General features: G+C 44.0%; 1 protein-coding gene and 1 long non-coding RNA gene across 3 annotated transcripts in view; one reads left to right on the top strand and one right to left on the bottom strand.

Moving 5' to 3' along the window:
- LOC106588644 (zona pellucida sperm-binding protein 3) overlaps positions 1-21,035 on the top strand; it is a 32,302-nt gene extending 11,267 nt beyond the window's left edge. Inside the window, exons 2-11 of one of the 2 annotated variants that reach the window (XM_014177825.2) lie at positions 11,894-12,215; positions 12,296-12,411; positions 17,281-17,384; positions 18,162-18,339; positions 18,624-18,741; positions 18,881-18,966; positions 19,089-19,276; positions 19,474-19,647; positions 20,310-20,411; positions 20,773-21,035. In XM_014177825.2, coding sequence (XP_014033300.1) covers positions 11,894-12,215; positions 12,296-12,411; positions 17,281-17,384; positions 18,162-18,339; positions 18,624-18,741; positions 18,881-18,966; positions 19,089-19,276; positions 19,474-19,647; positions 20,310-20,407 — 1,384 coding nt within the window. In that variant the 3' untranslated portion in view covers positions 20,408-20,411; positions 20,773-21,035. Of the gene's footprint in view, positions 1-11,714; positions 12,216-12,295; positions 12,412-17,280; positions 17,385-18,161; positions 18,340-18,623; positions 18,742-18,880; positions 18,967-19,088; positions 19,277-19,473; positions 19,648-20,309; positions 20,412-20,772 lie in introns of those variants that run through there. The other variant, XM_014177824.2, reaches the window with a different exon arrangement.
- Positions 5,171-9,147, bottom strand: LOC106588645 (uncharacterized). Its single transcript, XR_001324681.2, has 3 exons — positions 8,928-9,147; positions 7,990-8,120; positions 5,171-7,095 (listed from the first exon to the last, which is right to left on the bottom strand). It is a non-coding gene; the product is annotated as an uncharacterized lncRNA (long non-coding RNA).
- Positions 21,036-24,146: the final 3,111 nt, after the last annotated feature.

The following is a 24,146-nucleotide window of genomic DNA, read 5'->3' as shown; positions in this document are numbered from 1 at the left end:
TTTTTGCACCAAAGTACATTAATCTCTAGGAGACAGATCGCGTCTTCTTCCTGAGCGGTATGACGGATGTGTGGTCCCATGGTGTTTATACTTGTGTACTATTGTTTGTACAGATGAACGTGGTACATTCAGGCGTTTGGAAATTGTTCCCAAGGATGAACCAGACTTGTGGAGGTCTACAAAACAAATTTCTGATTTCTTGGCTAATTTTTATTTTTATTTTCCCATGATGTCAAGCAAAGAGGCTCTGAGTTTAAAGGCAGGCCTTGAAATATATCCAATTGGCTCAAATTATGTCAATTAGCCTATCAGAATCTTCTAAAGCCATGACATAATTTTCTGGAATATTCCAAGCTGTTTAAAGGCACAGTCAACTTAGAGTAAGTAAACTTCTGACCCACTGGAATTGTGATACAGTGAATTATAAGTGAAATAATCTGTCTGTAAACAATTATTGAAAAATTAATTGTGTCAATCACAAAGTAGATGTCCTAAACGACTTGCCAAAACTATAGTATGTTAACAAGAAATTTGAGTGGTTGAAAAATGAATGTTAATGACTCAAGTTTATGTAAACTTCCGACTTCAACTGTAGGTAGAGTTATTAAAGTGACTATGCATAGATAACAACAGAGAGTAGTAGCAGCAGTGTAAAAGAGGAGCGGGGGAGGAGGCAATGCAAATAGTCTGGGTAGCCATTTGATTAGATGTTCAGGAGTCTTATGGCTTGGGGGTAGAAGCTGTTTGGAAGCCTCTTGGACCTAGACTTGGCGCTCCGGTACCGCTTGCCATGCGGTAGCAGAGAGAACAGTCTATGACTGGGGTGGGTGGAATCTTTGACAATTTTTAGGGCCTTCCTCTAAAACTGCCTGGTATAGAGGTCCTGGATGGCAGGAAGCTTGGCCCCAGTGATTTACTGTGCTGTACGCACTATCCTCTGTAGTACCTTGCGGTCGGAGGCCGAGCAGTTGCCATACCAGGCAGTGAAGCAACCAGTCAGGATGCTCTCAATGGTGCAGCTGTAGAAACTTTTGAGGATCTGAGGACCCATGCCAAATCTTTTCAGTCTCCTGAGGGGGAATATGTTTTGTCGTGCCCTCTTCACAACTGTTTTGGTGTGCTCGGACCGTGTTAGTTTGTTGGTGATGTGGACACCAAGGAACTTGAAACTCTGAAACCTGCTCCACTACAGCCCCGTTGATGAGAATGTGAATCTGGGGATGGCCCGTTAGGAAGTCCAGGATCCAGTTGCATAGGGAGGTGTTTAGTCCCAGGTTCCTCAGCTAATTGATGAGCTTTGAGGGCACTATGGTGTTGAATGCTGAGCTGTAGTCAATGAATAGCATTCTCACATAGGTGTTCCTTTTGTCCAGGTGGGAAAGGGCAGTGTTGTGTGCAATAGAGATTGCATCATCTGTGGATCTGTTGGGGTGGTATGAAAATTGGAGTAGGTCTAGGGTTTCTGGGATGATGGTGTTGTGAGCCATGACCAGCCTTTCAAAGCACTTCATGGCTAAAGACATGAATGCTACTGTTTGGTAGTCATTTAGGCAGGTTACCTTAGTTTTATTGGGCACAGGGACTATGGTGGTCTGCTTAAAACATGTTGGTATTAAAGACTTGGACAGCGAGAGGTTGAAAATGTCAGTGAAACACTTGCCAGTTGGTCAGCGCATGATTGCAGTACACGTCCTGGTACTCCGTCTGGCCCTGCGGCCTTGTGAATGTTGACCTGTTTAAAGGTCTTACTCACATCGGCTGTGGAGAGCATGATCACACAGTTGTCGGGAACAGCTGGTGCTCTCATGCATGTTTCAGTGTTATTTGCCTTGAAGCAAGCATAGAAGTAATTTAGCTCGTCTGGTAGGCTCGTGTCACTGGGCAGCTCTCATCTGTGTTTCCATTTGTAGTCTGCAATGGTTTGCAAGCCCTGCCACATCCGACAAGCATCAAAGCCAGTGTAGTACAATTCAATCTTAGTCCTGTATTGACACTTTGCCTTTTTGATGGTTCGTCGGAGGGCATAGCAGGATTTCTTATAAGCTTCCGGGTTAGAGTCCCGCTCCTTGAAAGTGGCAGCTCTAGTCTTTAGCTCAGTGCGGATGTTGCCTGTAATCCATGGCTTCTGGTTGGGGTATGTACGTAGAGTCACTGTGGGGACGGCGTCATCGATGCACTTATTGATGAAGTCAATGACTGAAGTGGTGTACTCCTCAATGCCATCGGAAGAATCCCGGAACACGTTCCAGTCTGTGCTAGCAAAACAGTCCTGTAGCTTAGTATCTGATTCATCTGACCATTTTTTTCTTGACAGTGTCACCGGTGCTTCCTGCTTAAATTTTTGCTTGTAAGCAGGAATCAGGAGGATAGAATTATGGTCAGATTTGCCAAATGGAGGGCGAAGGAGAGCTTTGTACCCATCTCTGTGTGCCATCTTAAATGCATTCTACTGAGTTAGAGTAAGAAGGAATGATGCACAACAGAGTGCAGTGATATTAGCATCATTCTAGTGTGATATCAAACTGAGATAAGAAAAAAAGATTCAGCCGTTTCTTCAGAAGTCTAATGCGCTTTTGCATCTTGCAGAAAAAAAGTAGTGTTATCTATTGATGCCTGGATGAAGCAGGTCTGCCACCTTTGCCTGCAAAGCTCTGGTGCAACGTTCAATGAACTCATGAGTCTCTCTCTCTCTCCCCCTCTCTCTCCCCCCCCTCTCTCTCTCTCACTCTCCCGTCGCTCTCTCGCTTACTCTCGCTCTGTCACGTCCTGACCAGTGAAAAGGGTCATTTGCCATAGTAGAATGGTCAGGGCGTGGCAGGGGGGGTTGTTTTGTGTGTTTTTTTTAATTTTTTCTAGGAGAATTTGTTCTAGTTTTCTATTTCTATGTTTCATTTTCTATGTTTGGCCGAGTATGGTTTCCAATCAGAGGCAGGTGTCTTTCGTTGTCTCTGATTGGAAGCCATACTTAGGCAGCCTGTTTTCCTTTGGGTTTTGTGGGTGGTTATTTTCCGTTTAGTTGTTTTACCTGACGGAATTGTTGGTCGTTGTTATTTTGCTGTTTAAGTGTTCTCATATAATAAATTAAGAATGAGCACTCAACACGCTGCGCCTTGGTCTGTTCACTACGACGCTTGTGACACGCTCTCTCTCTGACGTGGATGCTATTGTGCCAGATGGAGGTACAAGACCCTAACTGTTTAGCACTTGGAGTCTGACCTTCAATCTACAGATAACAGCTTCTCATACATCTTTTAACTCCTTAGTCAACTGTCTGTATCTTTGTGGAAAGGGAAGGTTAAAGGCCCAGTGCAGTCAAAAATGAGATATAGTAGAAAAATATAGTAAAAACAGGTCAGTATGACATTGGAATGATACTGTGAAAATAATGATAATGGCCTTTTAGTGTAAGAGCTGTTTGAAAAGACCGCCTGAAATGTCAGCCTGTTTTGGTGGGATGGAGTTTTGGCCTGCATAAATTAGTTATTAAGATAGAGAGTTCCTAATGTCTTTGCCAATAACATCTAGGTTTCTTTTTTTACCATTTTAATTTAAAACAATCACAATAAGGTACTTCATTGTTAACCAGAAGTTATTTGATATTGAGGTAAAAACTGATACATTGGACCTTTAAAATCTCTGTGTCCCCAACTTTCTCTCCCTCTCTCTATCTATCTATCTATCTCGCTCTCTCTCTTCCTCACAGCATGAATATTGACTGCAGATATGCAGATTTTAAAGGCAGGCAGGCAAGCAACATGGACTTTTCAGTTGAGTAAGGAATCTGGAACTAAAAGGTTGTTAACATCCTGTGGTTGTTTATCAGTTCCAAAGTCTTGGAGACGTGCCCTTCATAATCAACCCTCTTCGATTAAGTCTCTGCAGTGTTTGGCTATAAACTAATCTGTCAAACATGGAGACAATGTTCAAGGTGTTGATACTGTTTGGGGGTTACCTTAGGCAGTGTAAGTCATATCATGACAAGAAAAAAACATTTTAGTTTCTAGCTGTGGTGAAAATGTCCCTGTCTATTAATTTGCCTGCCCAATTAGAATGATTTTTCAGTTGAGTAAGGAATCTGGAACTAGCTGCTACAGAGGACTTAACTACTCTAACAACATAACATTTGTCAAGTGCAAATGGGGTAAATGGACCGTGGTTTACTACTGATGCTGCTCCCTAGTGATGTTGAATAGTCAGGGAAAGAGGTGATTTACACATTTGACTAACTGTACAAGACTGAACAATAAGCTTGAAGATAATTTATATTATGCACAAATATTTATGTTTATTTAGAATGTGAGCCTACTTCAGTATTCAATTATTCAACGCATCAGCAGCTGATTACTCCAGAAGTTAGGATCACAGACATCCATGGACCAATCACAAAAGGCTGTTCCTGATTTTTCAGACACGCCCTATTGCTGCATGCATCACGTCGGAGGAAACTACACATTATAGTCACACAACTTCTTGGTTTTTTGTTAGTAATGGGAAACCGAAGTTTTCTGAAGCCTTCTTGGCTTTCACCAAATTGTGCAGAAAAACAGTTCATTACGCAAAGCTTTTAACACAATGCACATTAGTGACATCTGTTGGTCAGGAATAAACATTATCATGTTTGATGCTTATAATATACGTTTCTTCCCCTGCATTCATCAAAACTTAGTGAAGCAAGGGATAAGTGTGAATTTTAACCAACTGAAGTTAGTTTGTATGTGGGCTTCCCGTCCAGTGGCGGAACTACAGTTTTATACATGGGGTGGCCACGGCTACTTCAGGGGGTCCATAGACCATGACAGAAATTTAGTGTGTAACCCTAACCTGGCATCGAATGAGCATGAATGAATCCTATGATTGCTGATTAGAGGTAGAAGTGATAATTCACTGAACCCGGAGTTCTTCAATGTGGCAGATAGTGAGGTCCAAAAGGGTTACTTCACTAAAATTCTTTAACATACTATGAATAGTCAGTGTCTCTACCTCGGAACTGCAGCTCAATATCTTTCTCTCTCTCTCTCTCCCTCTCCCTCTCTCTCTCACACACACACACACACACTGGAGAGTCTTGGGTCACTCTGTTTTCATGAATATATAATCTGGGCCTATAAGTGTTGAACATCCAAAATATTTTCAGAAAATAAAGCTCAAGCACCAAGGAGATAAGATAGCATTTGTGTGTTACATAAGTTGCATAGTTTATTTAGAAAAAAGTAAGTTTACAACAAACAAAAAAATCACTGCAATTTGACATACCAGGTATAAAGCAGAAATGGACTTGAAAAATAAAAATAAGTTTGGTGCCCATCAATATTACAAACTTATAATATCATATTTATGCTTATATATTATGTTAACTAATAGCAAAGAAAAGTTTTGTAATCGGCCTAATCAGGACCAAATTACATCTGTGTGACATGATACCCTTTGGATTTATGATTTTAGAATGTCAGTGTACTAGCTAGTACACAGTACAGGTTTTAATCATGACCAGAGGGACCGCCTAAGTGCCAAATTATCCCTGGTAGATTTAAAACAGCATAATTCTGAGGTTCTGGTGAGAACTGGCAAAATGTTTCACAAACTCATCCATGTTGAGGGAGCGTGCCCTCCTTGACTCAACACTGAGAATTCCGAGGTGACTTAACCTGTCATCAACCATTGTTGTCCAAAGGTGGGTTTTAATCAGTTTTAAAGCTGAGAAGCTTCTCTCGCAAGAAGCACTGCTGACTGGTGTAACAACAGAACTCTTACAAAGTCAAAATAGCTCATGGAAGACCTCTTTATAAGGTTCTAGAAACACAACAAAGTCAAGGAGAGTAGACGGTCTGTCCCTTCCACTTTTCTCTCTCCTATCAAGAAGCCGCTTGGTTTGATGAACCTCGTGTTTGAGGTGCTCTAAATCTGACCCAAAGGTCTGAGCAAAGGCAAACAGAGGCTCCTCATTCAAGAATGTTGTACTCTTTGGGTTGAGAGTCTGGACCCCTTGCATTATTTCATAATTCTTCTTTGAAAAATGCCTCACAGCTCAGCTGTGAGACTGTCAAGCATCTGATAAAAGATAGCTCTTTGGAAGCTCTCACCACTTTCGTCACTATTTTTCTGTCCTACAGTGCTCATCATCAATGAGTTGTGAAATCTTAAGCTTGTTTTAGGCTGTCTTTTACACACTGTTTGTACACTTATTTTACAGTGTTCTGCAATCTCTTCAACCTCTTTCCATAGTTCTCCAAAGTAACCCTCACTTCTGTAGTCCTGTAATGTGTCTGTAAGGGCACCTACTAGATCCACAGCCCTTGCTAGGTCAAGAAAGCTTGATTGGAGCATGTCAGAAAGACATTTGGCATCACCAAGCACTTTACAAAAGGTAACCAAAAGCCCTATGAAATGTAAATCTGAGAAAGAAGGCCCCTTGCCTCCACGGATCTATCACCACTACTTTCAAGTGTGATATCCTGTAGCACTCTCAGAACTGCTGGAAGCCTGTCCCTCAGATTACGGCATCCCATGTATCTGCATGCCCACCTTAGATCCGTAAGTCAATCAAACAAATGTATTTATAAAGCCCTTTTTACATCAGCCGATGTCACAAAGTGCTATACAGAAACCCAGCCTAAAACCCCAAACGATGCAGATGTAGAAGCACGGTGGCTAGGAAAAACTCCCTAGAAAGGCAGGAACCTAGGAAGAAACCTAGAGAGGAACCAGGCTATGAGGGGTGGCCAGTCCTCTTCTGGCTGTGCTGGGTGGAGATTATAACGGTACATGGCCTAGATGTTCAAACGTTCATAGATGACCAGCAGGGTCAAATAATAATAATCACAGTGGTTGTAGAGGGTGCAACAGGTCAGCACCTCAGGAGTAAATGTCAGTTGGCTTTTCATAGCCGATCATTCAGAGTTAGAGACAGCAGGTGCGGTAGATAGAGAGTGTCGAAAACAGCAGGTCCGGCACAAGGCCGGTGAACAGGTCAGGGTTCCATAGCCGCAGGCAGAACAGTCTCTGTAGTTCCCTGGGCTGCTGCTGTGGATACAGCTCTTTCTGAACTGCAAGCCACTTGAGATGAACACACGAGCCAGATACAACATTATAAAGCATCTGCAGGAGAGCAAAAAAGGGAACTGCTTCAGGCACTGATTTTACAGCATCGACAAGAACCAAATTCAAACAATGTGCATTACAGTGCACATAAAATGCTACTCTTACACTGTTTTTAATCTGTGCAGACACACCAGAATGCTTTCCGCTCATGACGGATGCACCGTCATAGCCTTGCCCCACAAGATTATTTCTGTAGTCCAGACCATGTTTTTCAAGGCAATCAATTATCATTTTTGTGAGACCTGCTGCATCTAAGCTTTTAGCTGACTGAAAGTGTAAAAAGCTTTCGTGGACAGTACCTCACAACTAAAGACGTTTGTTATTTTTTCTTTAAATCTTTGGTTTAATCTGCAATTACAATAAAAACTTCACTTTCTTTTACTTGTCTTATTATTTCACTTTGTACGATCTCAGCTAAGCCCTCAAGAACTTAATTTTGGATTTGGTGGCTTGTGTACTTAACATTGCCACATGCATTCATCCTTTTCTCTATGAGAGGGTCATGCTTTGCTATTTCTTCTAAGATTGTCAAAATATTACTCTTGTTGTGAGAGTCATCAGACTCTCGATGACCTCTCTGCGATATATTTTGAGTGGCAGTTAATAGGAGTACATATAATGTAAGTACAATGTATGTAAGTACAGTTTTCCTCCACTCTCATTTATGACATCTAACATTGATGAGTTGCTGTCAATAGCCCTTTTATGCTGATTCCAAGCATACATAGCATTGATATGATGCTCTGCCTTCGAATGGAGGTTCAACCCAGAATCTTTAAACGGCGCCTTTTTCCAGTTACAACCCCCTGACTGTGATGTGAAGGCAGATTCAGGTGTATTGGGCAGAGAAAAATGCCTACAAGCGAAACAATAAGTCGAATCTTGACTTACAGAATATTCAAGCCATGAATTGTCCTTATACCCGGAGCTGTTGAAAGCTCTTTTCCTAGTACCATGCTGAGTTCTGGGAAATGTTTTCAAACACGGCTGTACAGGACCCTCTTCTCTGGATCTTGAAATGTCTGAAATACACGTTAAATAATGTGTCATATCACTATGTTAATGTATCATTAAGGGATCCACAAGATTAGAAACTAACTGCTGCTAACTAAAATGTGTAGTTTAAAGTATAGGCCTGGCCTCCCATTGTGTCCTTTTGGAACAGAAGTCTGATATCTCTCCCTTTCTTTTCATGTTTAATTGAACCTATGCAAAAATAAGACCGTCTATGGTTACATCTAAGCATCCAATTACCCACATTTTAGTCCAATCTCAATCTTAATTACAAATGCCCATTATCATAACTGTACCTTAAAATCAACAACCAGCCTAAGTTACTAGTTAGATCATGGCTAGACCTACTCTGCAGTAAGTAACTTAGCTAGCTATAATTTCTTACACCTTTACGATAGCAAACAGGCTATCTGCAAATTGTGGTAATCTTTTGAGTAACGTTTACAGATTGATAATAACAATTGTTCGTTTTGAGTTCAAGTACGAAAATCTAACTGAGTTAATGGATTTCAAATTGATGAACGTTAACTTGCTGAACACTGACAGCTGTAGCCTACTAGTTACCTCACATTAGCTAAACATTTGTATACTGTAACTTACGACACTGCACTATGTATGCGTGTATTACTAGCACAGATGTAAACATAATGTTAGGCTAAACTGGGAACCGATCTCTCTTATCTGATTAACTGTCTGTTAATGGAGCCAAAGGTCTAACGTTAATTTATACAGCGACTCAACTTTCGTACAAGTTGTTCAGGAAACCTAAACCCGATGCTAAACCTTAAAACTTCCTTCAAAAATGATGTTTTTACCAATCGCGAAAAGAGCTTGTGGAGCTGTGGAAATATTCCCTCTTCTTCTTCTTCTTCTTCTTCTGTATGTTCTTCTTCTTCTTATTCTTTTGTATCTCGCATCCAACGTTAATATTCTCTCTTCCTCTTCCTCGATTTGAAAAATACACCGCGAAACGTCAAAATTAATGCTTCTTTCAACAAGAGGTGAAAAGAGATGTCAATCAGCATCAAACTGCCAGTAGCGAATGACATTTTGGGGTGGCACCTGGGGTGGCCAATCAGATGTCAGGGGTGTCCAAAACTCTGGCTCCGCCCCTGTTCCCATCCCACATCCTGCATAACCTTTTACCTCCCGGTTCACAATTTTTTAACTGTGCATCTGTGGTAATATTTAGGATGCTGAAGACAAAATATTTTCATTGGGCATAGGCTATACTAAATAAAACGAATTATTTGAACAATAATGTGCAGAACTACAGACATTGTGGTTTCTCTGAACATAGCCAGTACTCGATCCTGTGCCTATGGTATCTGTTTATTTCCTAATTCCTACCTGCTGAGCAACCGTTCAGGTATTATGAAAAGTACATTTGTCAATTAGGTGACGAGTAGAGGTCGGGATTTGAAAGCAACTTGGCATCAAAGAAGCCAATATTAATGATTTGTTGGCACATATGGTTTGTTTACATAGCAGGTTCTAATAATTAATGTGGCAGGTTCAGATCATTAACGTGGCAAGTTAGTGAATTAACGTGGCAGGTTAGGAGAAGTATCGCAGCAGGTTAGGTAAATTGATGTAGCAAGTTAGGAAAATTAGGTTAAGGTTAGGAAAAGGATTAGGTTTAGCTACAACGCTACAGTTGTCAACAACTGTTGTCCCCGACACGACCCATAGATAGAGCTGTAGGCCTTCTCCATCTAGCCACAATGGTAGAAACGTAAACAAATCAAATGTATTTATTTATAAAGCCCTTCTTACATCAACTGATATCTCAAAGTGCTGTACAGAAACCCAGCCAGAAACCCAAACAGCAAGCAATGCAGGTGTAGAAGCACAGTGGCTAGGAAAAACACCCTAGAAAGGCCAGAACCTAGGAAGAAACCTAGAGAGGAACCAGACTGAGGGGTGGCCAGTCCTCTTCTGGCTGTGCCGGGTAGAGATTATAACAGAACTGAGTTGAAAACAGCAGGTCTGGGATAGGTAGCACGTCTGGTGAGCAGGTCAGGGTTCCATAGCCGTAGGCAGAACAGTTGACACTGGAGCAGCAGCACGGCCAGGTGGAGTGGGGACAGCAAGGAGTCATCAGGCCAGGTAGTCCTGAGGCATGGTCCTAGGGCTCAGGTCCTCTGAGAGAGAGAAAGAATTAGAGAGAGCATATTTAAATTCACACAGGACACCGGATAAGACAGGAGAAATACTCCAGATATAACAGACTGACCCTATCCCCTGACACAAACTACTGCAGCATAAATACTGGAGGCTGAGACAGGAGGGGTCGGGAGATACTGCGGCCCCGTCTGACGATACCCCCGGACTGGGCCAAACAGGCAGGATATAACCCCACCCACTTTGCCAAAGCACAGCCCCCACACCACTAGAGGGATATCTTCAACCACCAACTTACCATCCTGAGACAAGGCCGAGTATAGCCCACAAAGATCTCCGCCACGGCACAACCCAAGGGGGGGCGCCAACCCAGACAGGAAGATCACGTCAGTGACTCAACCCACTCAAGTGACGCACCCCTCCTAGGGACGGCATGGAAGAGCACCAGTAAGCCAGTGACTCAGCCCCTGTAATAGGGTTAGAGGCAGAGAATCCCAGAGAGAGAGGAACCAGCCAGGCAGAGACAGCAAGGGCGGTTCGTTGCTCCAGTGCCTTTCCGTTCACCTTCACACTCCTAGGCCAGACTACTCTCAATCATAGGCTCTACTGAAGAGATGAGTCTTCAATAAAGACTTAAAAAGTTGAGACAGAGTCTGCATCTCTCACATGGGTAGGCAGACAAATCATCAATTTAGCACAGGTCATCTTTATTGCAGTCATGCTTCACAGCTCAGAAGATTGATGTATCATTATGATATGGATGTGGTTCTTGAGAACACGTAGGGTGCATTCCTCTGCCCAGGCGTTGCTGACGCATGCCAGATCTTACAAACCCTGAATAGGTATTTTACCTATCACCTAACCACATCATATGTTATAGCCAACTGGTGCCCAAACGGCACAGTCGATAACGTGTTAGCAACCATTGGTTGATACAGGCAATGTTTGAGCAGGGGAACACGACCTCAACATCAGATAGCTTCCAACACACCGACAGCGTCGTTGCACAAAATAGTACACAGCATCATCTGGATATGTACGCAGCAAAAGTTCAACATTCACCTTCTGCTACCATTTCTGTCAAGCTGTCTATGCATACAGTGTCTCTGCAACGCAATGCTGCAAGGCAAACGCAGCGTTTCATTGTAAATTAATGTAATTCTGGTGTACCAAAATGCAGAAACACTGTCGGTGTGATCGAAGCGTAATGGTAGCTTTCCCCTGCTCAGAAGTTGCATGCATCCATCCAATGGTTGCATGACATGTCGTCAACGATGTCATCGACTGACAGATTTCTATAACATATGATGTGTTAGCTTATACGTGAAATACCTATCCAGGCTTTGTAAATTCTGGTATGCATCAACTGGGCAGAGGCATGCGCCGAACATGCATGCAAATAGTTTGATTAATCAGATGCATAGCCCAATTAGGGCCTAATCTATCCCAGGTTTGCAACCTGGAAGGTTATTAAAAGCTACCTCAATTACATCAATTGTAGCATAGCAGAGGCACATTGTCTTCTAATTTACAGGGTCACTTTAGTTGTTGGCATGAGACTCGTAATGGAAAACACGGTCTGGCTATTTCCAAAGCAACTAGTTTTGTTTTTACTGGTGGAGAACTTAATCTCTCCTGCTTTTTCACTTACTTACAGCACTGGCGCATGGCAACAACTTCCAAGCCGACTGCCACAATTTGGCCACAATCGTTTGCCTTTTAAACAACTTCAACTTCAACAACAAACAGTTTCCAGACCAGTTCGAGTGGAAACGGTCGATGTGAAGTGCCATTCAGACAACATGGAGATAGTTGTGAAGGCTGATCTGTTTAAACTCGGTATTCTTATTGACATGGATGACCTGCGACTTGGAGTTGAACAGTACCAAGACCAAGAGACCTGCAGGGCTACAGCATCAGCAGCCGGCGATGAGTACAGAATATTTGCAGCGCTATCGGACTGTGGTACCAAGCATTTGGTAATTATGGTGAATGTTGTTTTCAGTAACTGACTTCTTAAAACAACCTTCTGTTTAAGTTCTACTTTGTGAATTCACAGATGAACGAAGACTCCATAATCTATACAAACCTCCTTAGATATACACCCAGAACCACTCCAGATGGGGTTATTCGAATGGATGATGCTGTAATCCCAATTGCTTGTTATTATGAAAGGTGAGTTTAGGCTATACTGTTAAATGATCATGACTACTTGTTTCAGTATGATATATTGGATAAAGTAATAAAGACAGACACCAATGTCTAGTTCAATAGCCTTGTTCATGCATTGTACAAATCCCTACACGCGGAGTCCGGGGAACAGTCCGGCTAGTCGATTACCTATCAACTAGACTCCGTAACATCATCCTTTTCAATAGAAAGTGCAAACATAACAGCATAACATTAAATTCTTAACAATCAAGTCATAACAATTAAGAACGCATGACATTTTCTTTTTACTTCAGTTGTCATCTTCCTTTCTTTTTAAATTTTCTTTTTCTTTTTTTCTTTATTTTCTTTTATTTTGTTTATTTTTATTTTTTAAATGTTTATTTTTATAAACAGGAGGACAAGTTAACACAGTCTCTTGCTTACAGAGTAAGCCTGTCCGGTGGCTTGCACAGCCGACCCACCCGTGAGTAAGTATTGGCTCTGACAGGGGTAGGATTAGGGCCACGAGCTGGAGAGCTTGGTGGGGTAGAAGCCTCACCTTCAGTTGGCTCATGTCTCAATTCTGCACCTCTTACCCTTAGGCCTGGACTGTGATCCATCTCATCTAGGTGAGTGTATGGCGTGTTCTGGTTTGTCCGCTCTGCTATGCGCAGATCCACCCGATTGCGACGGTAGAGGGAGCCACCAACATCCACCAGGTAAGAGCGTGGTGCAACTCTCTGTAGGCACGTGCCCAGCCTCCAAAGTCCTGTGTGGTCTCCCGGCAGCGGTTTCATCCTTATCGTTTCACCCACCTCCAGTTCTGGTAGGTCTCGAGCAGTCCGGTCGTAGAAGCACTTAGCGAGCTGCTTTCTGCGACGCAGTTTGTCCGTGACGCCAACCATGACGCAGGGCTCAAGTAGCTTGTTAGCTACGGGGATGGTAGTCTTCAGACGTCTGGACAGAAGGCGTTGTGCTGGGCTGCTGTCCATGTTTTCGGTGGGTGTGTTCCTCCACTGTAAGATCGCTTTCCATGGGTCGTTGCTGTCGCGCGCGGCCCTGCTTAACAGGTTTTTTGCAATCTTGACAGCTGACTCTGCCTTGCCATTTGCTTTTGGGTGTCTTGGAGAGGAGGTTACATGGTCAAACTCCCATTCTGAGGCGAAACGCTTGAACTGTGCAGTGAATTGTGGGCCATTGTCCGTGATTACCTTGTCAGGCTGACCTTGCCTGGCAAACTGCGCCTTGCAGCGCTTTATGACCGTCTCTGCAGACAAGTCAGGGAGCAGTTCAATTTCCCAAAAGTCAGAGTAGTGATCCACAATGAGAAGATAGTCCTTTTGTCTGTGGCTGAATAAGTCCATGCTGACGATTTGCCAGGCCCTTGTGGGCAGTTCGTGTGACATCATGGTTTCCTTTTGCTGTTCATGAGCGTACTCGTTGCACGTGGTACAGTTGCTGACAAAGTCTTTAATTTCTGCTTGCATGTTTGGCCAGTATAATGTTTCACGAGCCTGGCGGTAGCATGCGTCACCTCCAACGTGACTGGAGTGTATGCGGGTAAGCATCTCTGGACGTAGTGATTTGGGAATAATGACCTTCTGACCTCTGAACAAGACGCCATTTTGCACGCTGATCTCATCTCGAAAGGTCCAGTATTCTCTCACTGTGAAAGGTGTCTCCTCTTTCAGGTATGGCCAACCTGCGAGAGCCATGGACTTCAGTGATTGTAGGTGTTCGTCCTTGTCAGTGTGTTGCCTGATCTGGGCTAGGCGGTGATCTGTGACGTTTAAGTAGTCTGCCTGATTGATCTGTTGAACATCTTGTTGTTCCTGCTGTAGCGAACAGATGGCCTGCCGCTGATAGGCAGTGCCTCTGCCTGTACATTGTGCCGTTGCCCTGCTCAGTGTGTCGCTGATGTACATCTCTGGTCCTGGCTTGTAAATGACCTTCAGGCTGTAGTTTTGCAGAGTCAGGAGCATGCTTTGAAGCCTCTTGGGCGCGTTGAGGAGAGGTTTACTGAATATGGCAATGAGTGGTTTGTGGTCAGTTTCAGCGGTGACCAGCTCTCGACCATACAAGTAGTGATGGAATCGCTGGCAAGAGAAGACGATGCTGAGGCACTCTTTCTCAATTTGTGCATAGTTCTGTTCGGTGGGGGTGAGCGCTCTCGAGGCAAACGCAACGGGTTGGCCTTCCTGCATAAGGCAGCATCCAAGTCCCCTTTGACTGGAGTCACTCTGGATTGTGACAGGCTTCGTGACGTCGTAGTAGCGCAACACTGGCATGGATGAAGCCAGAGATTTCATCTCCTGCACCGCTGCCTCGTGCTTGGGTAGCCAGTGCCATGGTGTGTCTTTGTCCAGCAACCGGCGCAGAGGCTCACAGACTGCTGATAGGTGTGGCATGAACTTTGCAAGATAGTTTGCAAAACCGATGAGACGCTGTACTCCTTTTGCATCAGATGGGTTTGGCATGTCGAGGATCGCTCGGACCTTGTCTGGGTCCGGCTTCAGGCCTTTGCCGAAAGAATGTGGCCATGGAAGTGGACGTCTTTCACCTTGAACTGTAGCTTCTTCAGGCCAAGACGAAGCTTAACTGTTCGACAGCGCTCCATCAGTGCCAGGAGCTTCACATCGTGGTCGCGTTCTGCTTCATCGTCTGTGTCACCACAGCCTACGATCAGGACATCATCAGCGATGGGTTCAATGCCCTTGAGCCCAGCCAGTAACTCGTGCTGCTTGCGTTGGTATACCTCAGGTGCCACTGAGACACCAAACGGGAGCTTGAGCCAGCGTTTCCGACCCCAGGGGGTCCAGAAGGTAGTCATGAAGCTGCTTTCTTCGTCCAGCTTGCATTGAAGGAATGCATCTCGGGCATCCACCAAGGTGAAAATCCTGGCCTTGGGAAGCTTGTAGAGGACATCCTCTAGTGTCGGCATGATGTAGTGGGATCGTTTCAATGCTTGGTTCAGATGCTTTGGGTCGATGCAGACCCTCAGCTTCTCTGGTTTTTTCACTATGACCATATTGCTGATCCAGTCAGTTGGTTCGGTCACAGATGTCATGTGGCCATCGGCCTCATACTTGTCCAGCTGGGCCTTCACAGCCACTTTCATTGCAATGGGCACATTGCGAGGAGCACACTGGACTGGAGTGATGCTCTCATCCACTTCAAAGTGTACCTCACCAGGCACTGATTCAACGGGCATGTTGAATACATCGTCATATCTGCTGAGTAGTTGTTCTTTGGACAGGGGTCCATGCTGGACATGATCCACAATGTGCAGGTCATTTGGTACAGTGAACTGCATCAGTCCCAGGCGTTCGCATGTAGAGCCTGAGAGGAGAGGATGTTGACTGGTTTTCACAATCTCAAACTCCAGCTTGTGTTTGCGTCCCCGAATAACACATTCGGTCTCAAAGGTGCCCATAGAGCTCATTAGCTCTCCTGAGTACAGCTTTAGTCTAGTATCGCTGGGCAATAGATGCGTGTCAGGTGCCAGATTGATTTTGTCTTTGTAGCTCATTACGTTGCATGTAGCACCGGAATCCAGTTGACATTGTTGTTGCTTGTTGTGTAATCGTAGTGTCACAAACCATTTCTTCCCTCTTGAGTGTACAGCCCCAATGGATTCATGCATGTAAATGTCACTTTCACTGTTCAGCTCTGAACATTGAGTGACATCATCAACACAGTGAATCTTGCCCTCACTCACCCTTCTTTTGCTTTTGAGACACACTTTTGCAAAGTGATTATTAGTTCCACAAGCTCTGCATGGTTTTCCATAGGCAGGGCAGTGCTCTTTGCCACGTGTGTGCGTATTCCCACAGTATTTACATGCCACTGGGCTCTCTGTGTTCACCGTTCGTGGTGAATTACTCTGCCTTGATTGGTTTTGCCTGAATGTCTGCCTAGCAACAGCGTGAACAGTGTCAACGTCGGAGCGTGGGGTTTCGATTTCCATTGCTCTCATTCTCATGTCAGTGACTTCAGCAGTGCGGCACATTTCGATGGCAGTTACTAATGTTAAGCCTCTCTCTCTCAGTAGACGCCGGCGTGTATCCTCATTTGCAATTCCCAGTACTATTTTGTCACGAATCAATTCATCTTTCAATCCCCCGTATTCACAAGTGGCGGATTTTTCTCTCAAACGGGTTACAAAGTTGTGTACTGACTCACCCTCTTCCTGTTTGCAGCTTCCGAAAACGAACCGCTCGTAAATTACGTTTCTGGCGGGTTTGAAGTAATTCTCCAATGCATCCAATATAGCCTTTGCATCACACTGTTGTCGCGCTGTGAGGGTGAGATTGTGCCGGTAGATATGCCTGCATTCGCTGCCCATTAAACTCCTCAGAGTTGCCGCTTGTACCTCGTTGGGTTTCTCATGTAGACCCGGTCGCCAGCGCATAGTCCTCGAATTCATCCCTGAAATTGTCCCAATTAGTATTCCAGTCCCCTGTGAGAACCATGGGATTAGGTGGCGGAATGTTCGCTGCCATAGCGATGGAATAGGAGACTTCTTTGCCTTCAGTCATCGAGGTAGGTAGTGATGCTAGCTAACCAGCTAACAACTAGTTGATCAGTGTTGTGAGTAGGAATCGGCGTGTGTTCGCATTTGGAACGTAACCGCGCCTATACTGTACTTAGCTACAAAAATAACAAACGTATGGTTTTCGAGCCACTTCTGATACCATGTTTCAGTATGATATATTGGATAAAGTAATAAAGACAGACACCAATGTCTAGTTCAATAGCCTTGTTCATGCATTGTACAAATCCCTACACGCGGAGTCCGGGGAACAGTCCGGCTAGTCGATTACCTATCAACTAGACTCCGTAACACTACTGTGTCCCTATTGGTTTGCTTACCAGACTCTGTACTTGTTTCAGGAGGTACAGTTCAGACAGTGCCCCCCTCCAGCCGACCTGGGTCCCCTTCAGCGCCACAGTGTCTGCTGAAGACACCCTGCCGTTATCCTTGAAGCTTATGACAAGTGGGTATATAAATCCTGTGCTGCATTAAGCAAGGCACAACCTTGGTGAAAGTTCATATAAATAAAAGGCGACTATCGTACTCTCCCAGAAGTTTGGTTGGTGTAGCACAAATGATCCTTGGACGTGCTAAATAGTCATCAGATGTTACTTTTATTGATTTTTTTTTGTATCTGCAATGTTAACAAGTCCATGTTAGTAGGCTAATTGTTTAACAAACTCCTCCATGGACCTTTTAACCCATTCATAGATGCTAACAGTCTTAGTGCATATTGACTATAATATTCTGGCCAGGGCAGTTTCTTTTAATAGCCTTGATGCTCGTTAACATTAACTCATTGGTTGCAGTCTGGTTTGGAAACAAATGTATTTTTCATATCAGTGACATAATTTTCAAAACAAACATTTATATTACTATTTTATAGGATTAGGTTTCCCACACTGACATTTTCAGGTTACTGTGCTTATTAATGGAAAACGTATAGCAATTAGCACAGGTGCATCTCTGAACACCTGTTAACGGAAGAGTGACTCAACAAATGTGGTGTCACTGAAATGTTGTCAGCTACAACTGTTAAAAGGTGTGCAGTTATTTTTTTGCTTTTGTGAAATGAGTAAGGCTTTGTTTCTAGAACATTGTGACTTGATGCACATTTAGATGGGGTTTTTGCCTGCTAGAGGTTCTTTTTAGAGGCAAGTGACATATAATGGCCTTGGACTACAAGGAATAATGTTAAGTTCCTTTAGTCAATAGGGATAACCTTGTCATTTCTGCCCAGGTGACTGGCTCTATGAGCGGGGTTCTGGAGTTTACTTCCTGGGTGATCCCATCAACATTGAGGCGTCTGTCAGGGTAGCTCACCACTCCAGGCTCAGGGTCTTTGTTAGCAGCTGTGTGGCCACACTGGACCCAGACAATAACTCTGTCCCCAGATACATCTTCATTGAGCATGATGGGTAAGCAAGAGGGAACTGCCTAAACTAAAGCGGCTACCTAGAATGAGTATTCTCCGGCTGGCCCATGAAGAATGATAGCGGCCTCTTGAGGTCAAAAGACAGTCTTGGCATGGGCAGTGCCATTGAGGGCTTCCACCATGATGGTGCCATTTTAAAGTAGTCAACTGGGTGGGGACTTCTATGCGTTGTAACCTCAATGCCACTGCCCAAGCTGTCAGACGCTGTAATGGCACAGATCTAAAGATGAGTCCTCTATGGGCTGTCCCTGTTTATCTCCCCTACAGGTGCTTGGTGGATTCCCAGCTGCCTGGCTCCAACTCTGGGTTCATGCATAGAACCCAGGATGACAAGCTCCAGTTCCACATTGATGCCTTCAGGTTCTACCAGGAGAACAGGGCAGAGGTGAGGGCAGTACCAGATGTTGTAGAGCATTGAGTACTGTAGTTTGGTACATGATGCTACAGTAACATAACTTACAGCTGTTATGTAGGCTACTAGGTTTCTGCGTCTTTGTTTTGTGCATCCTGTTGTCTTTCTACAGCTGTACATCACATGCCAGCTTATGGCAGTCCCTGTCATGGACCATGCAGAGCCTAGCAACAAGGCATGCTCCTTTATCGATGGCAGGTGTGAGATTTGACTTATTTTCTTAGGTCACAGCCCAGTAAAAGGAGTTATCTGCTGGAATAACCATAGGATTTGTTCAAATGTGGTGGTCTTGGTCCATGAGTGTCTTCTACACATTTCAGATGGAGGTCTGCTGACTCAAATGATTTGCTATGTGGCCGTTGTCCAAGCCAGAATGGGGTTGATCATGCTCCAGCACAATATCCCATCAGTCCAAGACAAGGCGGTAGCCAACCTGAACCTCCTGGCTACCGCATCAAACCTCAAGCGACTGGCGACCATTGGAGGAGTGGGATGAAGTCCAAGAAAGGTGCAGTGTCTCTTCATTCCTCTTGCCTTGTTCTCAAAACGCACTGTAGAAGTGTCCAAGGGGAGGTACTTTGGACCTTCTCCTTCAATATGGGTGAAGGCGGTGGGATTTGAAGGACTGAGTAAATATGTCTTGACTGCAAATGTGTTAGCTTCTCACTAACATTCCCAGTGATTAATGAAAATGTGTTATTTTAGTATGGGACCAGGATGCTACTTTGGGCCCCATAATGGTCACAACCAAACAGAGTACACCTCTATCTCAAACGACAAGGGACGGTATCGATATATATGGCTTCCCTTCTCCAACTGATGACAGGAGGCCTGTATCACCTGGCAGTCGTTGGAAGAGGGGAATGGACTTCAAGAGGGGTAATTTGACTGTTTGAAATTGCATGCCCTTAATCCTTGTAGTGCATGTAGGCAACAGCATTGACTAGGGTCTGGTTTCAATGACTTATTCTTTAAGGGGGGGGGGGGGTCCTTCAAGCAGACCACTCTCCCAACCAATCATGAGGCAGACATGCCAGAACATCACGCTTTGCAACACAATTTTTCAGGAAATGCCTCAGTTTTTTTTGAAGGCATTTGACGCAAACTAGCCACTCATGCAGTCATTAAAAATAATCTCTGCTCCATCGTGCTAGCTACTATTTTCTATTTTAGTCAACTGGATTCCATAGCTGTATGAATCCAGTTGGTAGTAGTGACTTAGTTACTCTATTGGGAGGCAACAGGATGTCTTGACCATGAGGTGCTGGTCAAAGGTAGTGCACTACAGGGAATAGGGTGCATTTCAGAAACTTGTCTTTTCATATCATACAGGCTAGCAATTCTGCCAACACTGGCTATGTTAAATTTAATTTCAGGACCGTTCGCCCAATCACAAAATGTGGGTGGGCCTAAGGGTCAGACCCAACAAGCACGGGTTCGTTAGCTCTGAAATGTATACTAGGCAGGATCTAACTGCCCAAATAGGTCATGTTACATGTGATAATTGCATGTAGGTTCTGTGCTAAATGGTCTGTTCTCAGAGCTGGAGCCCACCACATACTCTGAGTTGAATCCTACACCTGAGCCCACTGGAGACCTTGGAGATGACAAGGGTCTCTATACAATTGGAACTCATTGAAAGGGTATGTCTGGGATCATGGTACGCTGCACTATGGCAAGCAGGTCAGCATTTATTGGGATGACTCGGCTCTGCAGTGATAACTAGCTGGCACAGTCACCTTAACCTTAACCACACCTAATGCCTAACCTTAAATGTTGACCTAAAAGTGCATTTGTTACAACATACTTAATTTTGACTTTACAGCTGGCACACCAAGCCAGAATCCTTCAGTTCTGCCTCCAGGACAAGACTCATCCCAATAAATGTTGACCTGCACACTGCAATTGCCTGTATCACTTGCATATATCAGCCTGACTTGGTCAGATGTGGTTTCATATAGCAGTTATGGCCCTTTCCTATCCCTAACTCTGTTCTGTTGATAGAATGGTGTGGTGGCTGCATTTAGTCTCACTCCAAGCAGCACACTCACTGAGGGTGGTGCCAGTCCTATGACCCTACAACCAAGTGACCTCAGCACCACAACTGCTCCTGATGAGGTGAACAATGCTGAAAAGGAGCACTCAAGCATTGACAGGACTACCACTGTACCACAACACTAAGGAGACCTGATGAGAGCATAACTCCAAAAACAAATGACACAAGAGATGCCTGTTAACCTCCTTGAAGAATAAATTATTTAAAGATACCTTGACAATGAATTTCTGGCTTTACTCCAGCGTGTAGTGTATAATTGTAAACTGAAACATTGCTTTATTTAAGTGAATACCCACTTAACTGTTTTAGGTCATGTTCTTTGGGGGTTAAAGTAAGTGCAGATGGTGTTCAGACCCCTTGACTCATTTTTTTTTTTTTACATTACAGCCTTATCTAAAATGATTTCCCCCCCCCTCAATCTACACAATAACCCATGACCAAGCAAATGTAATCACATTTACATAACTTCAGACCCTTTACTTAGTACTTTGTTGCACCTTGAGCAGCAATTACAGCTTAAGATTTATTGGGGTAAATGCTACAATCTTGGCAAACCAAAAATCAGCAAAAAAGAAACACCCTTTTTCAGGACCCTGGAAGAGTGGGGTAACATCACTCAGCAAGAACTGGCAAATCTGGTGCATTCTGAGGAGCTGCACTGGAGTAGTTTATGCAGCTGGTGGCCACATACTGATTTGACCCCCCCCCCCCGGTTCAGGGACACATTCCATGTCGAACTTGTTCAGTTGGTCTGAAGTTGTATTCAAACTAAAAATAAACGCAGTTGACAGGATGTTTTGTTTTTGGGGAGTTACCACTTCTTTTAAGATCCTCAAGCTCTCAGGTTGGATGGGGAGTCACTACATGGCTATTTTCAGTATCTCCAGAGATGTTTGCTTGGGCTCTGGCTGAACCACTCAATGACAGCCTTGTCACTCCTGCGTTGGCTGTGTGTTTAAGGTCGTTGTCCTGTTGAAAGGCAAATCTTTGTCCCCTTCTGAGCAGGTTTTAGTCAAGAATCTCTACTTTGCTCTGTTCATCTTTGCCTTGATCCTGACTAGTCTCCCTGTCGCTGAAAAACATCCCCATAGCATGACACTACCAACATGCTTTACTGTAGGGACGGTGCCAGGTTTCCTCCAGAGGTGACACTTAGCATTCAGGCCAACAAGTTCAATCTAGGTTTCATCAGACCAGACAATCTTGTTACTCATGGTCAGAGTCCTTCAGGTGCCTCTTAGCGGGCTGTCGTGGCTTCTCTGGCCACTACCATAAAGGCCTCATTGGAGTTCTGCAGAGATGGTTGTCCTTCTGGAAGTTTCTCCCATCTCCACAGAGGAGCTCTGCCAGAGTGACTATCGGGTTGGTCATCTCATGACCAAAGCCCTTCTCCCCCAATTGCTCAGTTTTGATGGGTGGCCAGCTCTAGGAAGTCTTGGTGGTTCCAAAATTCTTCCATTTAAGAATGATAGAGGCCACTGTTCTTGGGGACCTTCAATGCAAAGGGTTTGCATACTTATGTAAATAAGGCTGTAACAAAATGTGGAGGGGGTCTCAATACTTTCCAAATGTACAAGTACACGTCAATTATTTTGATGAAGCTGACAAGGTGGTAGCCCAGATCTTCAGATGTATCATGATTTGTTAAATATTTCAGCAATGTAGAAGGGCAACACTATCAGGGGGAATGTTCAGTAGTGGGTTCAGCTATTGCCTTACCACCCTTATCCTACCTCATTTGCACACACTGTGTGTGTATATATAGACCTTTTCTATTGTATTATTGACTGCATGTTTGTTCATTCTATGTGTAACTCTGTGTGTCACACTGCTTTGCTTTATCTTGGCCAGGTCGCAGTTGTAAATGAGAACTTGTTCTCAACTAGCCTACCTGGTTAAATAAAGGTGAAATAAAAACCGACAGCATTGCACATGGTATGGAACCCCTCTGCAGCAACAGTGAAAACGCTGACATTTCCTAGATTTATCTTTGGTCTTTATCGGTTTCCTGAGTTTGCATAGACGGGCCCATCACTAGTCCTCGATTAATGTGAATCTGGGTGTCCCAAGGTTCCTTATCAAGTTAGGCATTCCTGGGAAAATTGGTCTTTCATTGTGAACAACTCTATAAAGGGTCTTACAGGGGCGGACTGGAATCAGAAATGAGTGCCAATTTGTGCACACCGGCTCTTTCCTTCAAGCCCCCACCATCCTATTTAATCTGTTTCTTGAGACTGCCGTTATGAGTCATGATTTTGTGCAAAAACCCAAGTTACAGGTTCGCTATGCTAAAAATGGACCAGCCCATCTGACATATGCCCAAAATGCCAGATGGCCAGTCCACCCTGGGGTCTTATGTTGAACGGGGTCTTAGGTCTGGTTTCCGACCCCAGATTAATCCCAGTCCCTCCAATCATTCTCAATGAAGAATCATGTTTTTGTGAATCTCATGTATCAGCAGTCTGTGGCGTAGGCCTATCCTCAAAGTAAAGAATGGAAAGGCTTTGGTGAAGTTCCTCCCTGACTACATTTGCAGACACATGCCAGATCTTACAATGCCTGGATACGTATTCAACAAATCAGCTAATCACGTATAGCAATTGGATGCCCAACTGCACAGTCAAAGATGTGCCACACAACCATTGCAATGCATCAAGTCAGGCAGAAACTCAACCTTTGCTACTGTCAGAAAAGCACATGAGATCTGTTCTGATTTCAACAAGCCAGAGATGAGAAATTATTAGGTGTCAATTCACACTGTGAAACTTCTATGGCTGCATTTATACAGGCAGCCCAATTTTGATCGTTTCCACTAATTGGTCTTCACCAATCACAGATATTTTCCAGATCTGATCTGATTGGTCAAAAGACCAAATTAGTGAAAATTCTCAGAATTAGGCTGCTTGTCTAAATGCAGCCAATGTCCCTAGGGTTCTGGGCCCATATTCCCAAAGAATCTGAGTATGGAACTACTGATCTTGGATCGGTTTTGCCTTTTAGATCAGTACACTTAAGCCTTGTTCACACTGCAGGCCTTAACGCGCATGTTTTTCAAATCAATTTTCGAATACTGGCTTTCCAAACAGCAAGGACAAGTGACAAAATCGGATTTGTGTGTTCGGACAGCATTCATTTGCTGACATGGCTACGCTAGTTGTCATTGCTGGTGGATCAGGTTGTTGATTGTAGTCTGTGGAATATTGTCCCACTCCTCTTTAATGGCTGTGCGAAGTTGCTGGATATTGCTGGGAACTGGAACACTGTCGTACACGTCAATCCAGAGCATTCCAAACATGGTTAATGGGTGACATGTTTGGTGAGT

The sequence above is a fragment of the Salmo salar genome, chromosome ssa27 (genome assembly GCF_905237065.1).
Source record: "Salmo salar chromosome ssa27, Ssal_v3.1, whole genome shotgun sequence".
Taxonomy (NCBI): Eukaryota; Metazoa; Chordata; class Actinopteri; order Salmoniformes; family Salmonidae; genus Salmo; species Salmo salar.
Note: the sequence above shows the minus strand (reverse complement) of the source record. Positions and strands in the feature narration are given on the sequence as shown.